Here is a 4,740-nt window from a genome sequence, read left to right on the forward strand (position 1 = left end):
GGTTTTGTACCTGTGCAGGCAAAGTGGCGCAGGAGTAATACATGGAAGGTCCAGCAAGCGCAGAGCCGCCCTCATTGGACATGTGTAAGGTGCTGCCAAGGGTCTGCTGGGCAAATGAGTCTCGCTGGGACTGTGAGGGAGGGTCTGTGCTCACTAACTGGGCAGCTGCACGGCTGGATGTCACCTAGTGAGGGTGGACACGAGAGAGGAAAAACATGACAGGTGAGGGGGGAAAAACAGGGTCAGGAGGAGGAAGGAAATGTAAATGAGGGCGGGGTTCATGAGCGAATGATAAGAGAACAAAGAGCGAGAGTAGAGGACTGGAAAATAAGATAAAAAGAGAGTGGTGAAGGAAAGTAGCAAATGAGAAAATGAAACACACACCTGGTTGTAGCTGTGAACAGCCCCTCCAAACTGACCGCCACGGCCTGAAACAGTTTCCCCAAGTGCCAACCCTTGACTACTGTGGTAACCAGCCACAGCATAGGCATCCTGACTGTTAAGCTGCAGAGCACTTTGAGACAGCAGTCCTAGCAGAAAAGAAAGAAAAAGGATACTTAAAATAGGATAAAGACAGTGTTCAATTTGAACCGTATTATGACGGAACAGGATCCGGGAAAACGCTTATTTTGACAGGGTGCATTCCGGTAACTGTTTGCTTGGATCTGGTAACTCTCAGGCTTACCAATAATAACATTTTTGTATTGAACGTTTTTTTAATTTACCAATAATAAAGTTATGAACAAATATGACAGCCTTGAACAAATAAAACTTATATTTGATATGTAAACTGAAAATAATGACAATAATGACATCAGCCATTTATGACTTCTTAATATCACATACGAACAGCCCTTTCCACCTCTACCCTTAAAAAAATCTCTGCCCCTAAGAGTGGTGGGGTTGAGAGCCGAGCTAACAGGCAGTCGTACATGGGCAGGAACCAGTGTTGCCAAGTCCGCTTGTTATAAGCGACTTTGGGCTTGTTTTTTTTTTTAAAGTCGCTTGTAAATCTTGTGAGTCGCAGGTTGCGGTTTTTTGGGCTTGTTTTGAACGTGAAGTTGCTTATTTGGGCTTGACTTTCTTTCTGAGTGAACCTAGTTGATTATCTCCCAGCTCCACACAATAAAGCAAAAGAAGAGTGGTAGTAGGTAGTTTGTCCCTTCAACGCCCCCGTTTCTTGTTTATCCCCCCCGCCCAAGTTGACAAGGCGACAGGTGCACACCCAAACAAACACTCATACTGTGGCTGACCACTAGGGGGGCTCCACTCACACGCAGATGTCAGGATGTTTTTTTTTTTAAAATACGTAGCAAAAATACGATTTTCAGTATAAAGTATGTTATTCAAAATGCTTACCAAAATTTAGCTGTTGTTTTTGTGTAACACCATAATAAATGTATGTTTATACTGTTTAGAAACAGGCTCTGTTTTACACAATGTGGTGGGTTGCCAGTTGGGCTTTTTTTGGGTTTGTTTTCATAGAGCTGGTTGCTAGTTTCTATAGCCAGGTCTGGCAACACTGCCAGGAGCCCACAGGCAGTGGCCATTAACAGACGGGGGAGGCACCTGGAGGTTTCACACGTGGAGTTGGACAATGAATTCAGCGGAGAAGAGCCGGCTAGGAACCGTCAAGTAATACTCCTTTTCCATTAGTAACGGTACGGCCCGACTGGACCTGACTCAGCCCGGTTCCAAGGCTTTTCCATTAGTAACGGTACGTAGAAGGGGGAGTGGAGTGAAGGATGCTTGACAGAAGCTGAGTGTTTACAAATTTAGGTCAATGTAGATGTTTAACAACCCATTAAAATACACCAAAATGCAGGAAATCACATCAACTTTATTCAAAATTTTCAGAGGGAGGACCCCCAGACTCCCCCCCCCCTCCCCCCTCCCCAACTGGCCCGCCCGCTATTCATGTTCCTGCATTGACCAGTTTACAAATTAAGTCCTGGATAAAGAAATACACAAAATTAAAGGATGTGATCCTTTAAAAAATGCTCACTCAGTAGGCTTGTTTCTTTAATCTTAATTTAAGGATATTTTTTTCTTTGAGAAATAACAAGAAAATGTCTTTTGGTTCAGCCTGGGCACCAAAACTCCAACTATGTAAGGAAACAGAAAACATCCAGCTGAGGAGTGTAACGCTATCCTGCATTTTGCTGACAAGACTGTCAATGTGTGACAAGGAAATGTTGACAGGACACACATCTGTAGCGTCCAGAAACATGAAATGCCATCTTTTGTTCTGGTTACAGGGTGACTGAAAACAAAAGAGAGGAGTTTGTCTTAGAAATGAAACAAGGTTGCGCCGTGGTTTCAATCTAACCTTCTGAGCATTGTCAAAAGCCTTCTTTAAATCTGGTGTCAAATCTGTCAAGTTTCTTTTATAAAACTACTGTCAGATTATCTCTCTTTTGTAGCAGCCAGTCTTTGTATAAAGGCTTTTTGATGTGGCCTTGAAGGCATTTTGTAACCTACTTTATATCCCTCTTGTTATACAGTGATTTTATTTTGTTGGAAAATGAACATGAACACAACCTGTGTTGGGTTTAAAAAATAAAAAAGATAAAAAAAAGGATAGAAAAAGGAAGTCAATGGCTGAAAGAAGAGTTGGGTTTTTTTGTTTTTTTTTTAAAGGACACCCATTTGCTTTTTAGCTAATATGTTATTCTGGCCTCTCTCTGTCCCACTCACTCCACGACCCTTGAATCTTCATCTGTTCTTGCCCTTTATTTTTACCTGTTTTCTCTCCATATTTTCTCTGTATAATTCAGCAGGTAGAGGAATACAAAAGTGTTAAAAAGCAGGACACAATAAAAATTTAAAAACCCCATTTCAGTTCAGAGGACCACTAAATTGATCAATTTTATTTGGTTTTTCATATGTGTAAATTTGGAGTTCAAACATCTGAATAACAATAATTTTCTATTTAATTTTTAACCATTCTGCTCATGCTGAGAACTGGTTAGCTTGTTAACATTTATCATGTTTTATCTCAGCTTCATTCTTTGGTGCTTTTTGTGTTGGAATCACAGTTGGAGTCCATTAATTTTTCATAACAAAAAAAAAACACTTTTCTTTCCACAAGGAATTATTTTCTTTGAGCAGTTGCAGCTCCATTAGGACTTGGATGTACCCTTTGGCAGTGAAATTACCAACTAAGATTAATTATTTTGAACTAAAGCACTATGACAAGTGACTTTTCCTGAGATGACAAAGTGATTAACCCAAAGTTCTCCAAGACAAATACAGTGTTTCCTCATTGCCACTTTGACATGCAAATTTACAACATTTGAAAATGGTTAGTGCTGATCTTTGAAGGAATGCAACACTTCAGGGTCTAAATTAGATGTGTCCAAAATAAAAACCTCATTCAAATCACCTTTGGCACGGAGAAAATGTCTACATAAAAGAAAAGAAGGAACGAGTTGAAACCCCTTCATTTAACTTGTGACAAAAGAACTGAAAAAAACAAATATCCTGATTCATGCTCAATAATCCAGGTTGATAAATCTAACAGGTCCTCTGGACAAAGTCTTAGTTGAAAAGTTTTGTCTTTTGCCCAAAATACTTCAGTCTGAGGAGCTGCAATAAACTCTGTCCTAAGGAAGGAACAAAGGAAGAACAGATACACAAAGTTTGTTTTCTCAGTCATCCAGGTATATAACAACAAAAAAGGTTGAATCATGTCATCTGGACTTCGTTTTTTTTGTTAAAAAGAAACGTTTCGCCCCTCGTCCAAGAGGCTTCGTCAGTCTGAGGCCTAGCCATCTGGTATTACCCAGAAGCCACCCTGACTCTTGTGTTTCAAGCCTGCCTCAGATACCCCTCAGATATCTGGCATCCCCGCTTGGCCTTGAATAGGCCAATTATCTAAAATTTCTCCTGGAGGATATGTGAACAAGAAGCTCTGCTATGTCTCCCCCAACCACCCCTTCCCAAGGACATCTGTGGACCTGTATCAGAGCTGAGCCGGCTGATAGACACTGTGCCATCTCTTATCAGGAATATGGAACTTTCTGGCAGTGTCCACGGACAACTCACCATCGTTGTTGGCCTCGTCATGCATAAATGTATTATGATGTTATTAGTACGTTGCTGTGTATGTGAGAAGTATTTTTTTAGCAACTTTCACACTGTGCTCCGGCCAGGACATAGTGTGAGATACGATTCATTTTTTTTTTTTTACCTCCCCTCGAGTTTCTCTTTTCCTTATCTACTTTCATCTTTCTGAAACAGGTCTCGTTTGTAAATGAATCCTTGAGGCTCAATGGGAACCAAACTATATGTATATAAATAAAAGTTGAATGAATAGCTACTTCAGCCTAAATGAAGCTCTGAGCTCATTTTCCATATTTATGCAAATGACGACAGGCATTTTAACTTCAGACACAAACCCCAGAAGATGAGAACACCAGGATGCAGGTAAGTTATATTAGGTTGTGTAGAAAAACTAAAGCTAACCAGTTCAAATAAAGTCAACTTAACAAAAAACATTGACTTTCAGGTGTGCAGAGCTTCTTGGACATATGAAAGCTCCCTGATGGGGGATCCTAACCCAGGTGTTGATTTACAAGGAGTTTGAGACGTTTTGACTATAATAAACTTGTGAATGCTGCTGACTTTTATTTATAAGCACTTTAGTGGTCAAAAATTGGTCAGAGCTTTAAGCAAACCAAGCAGAAAATATAGAAAAGGTGATGTTATCAGTTCTGATTCAAGTCAAAAACATCTCAG

At 40.3% G+C, this 4,740-nt stretch overlaps 1 protein-coding gene across 1 annotated transcript in view; it reads right to left on the reverse strand.

Annotated features, from left to right (window-relative positions):
- ctnnd2b (catenin (cadherin-associated protein), delta 2b) overlaps positions 1–4,740 on the reverse strand; it is a 226,433-nt gene that overhangs the window by 91,089 nt on the left and 130,604 nt on the right. Inside the window, exons 6-7 of the mRNA XM_037682127.1 lie at positions 385–530; positions 11–184 (exon numbers count right to left, since the gene is read on the reverse strand). Of these exons, the coding sequence (XP_037538055.1) occupies positions 11–184; positions 385–530 (320 nt within the window). The remainder of the gene's footprint in view (positions 1–10; positions 185–384; positions 531–4,740) is intronic.

This window comes from Nematolebias whitei, chromosome 9 (assembly GCF_014905685.2).
Source record: "Nematolebias whitei isolate Nwh7 chromosome 9, NemWhi1, whole genome shotgun sequence".
Lineage (NCBI taxonomy): Eukaryota > Metazoa > Chordata > Actinopteri > Cyprinodontiformes > Rivulidae > Nematolebias > Nematolebias whitei.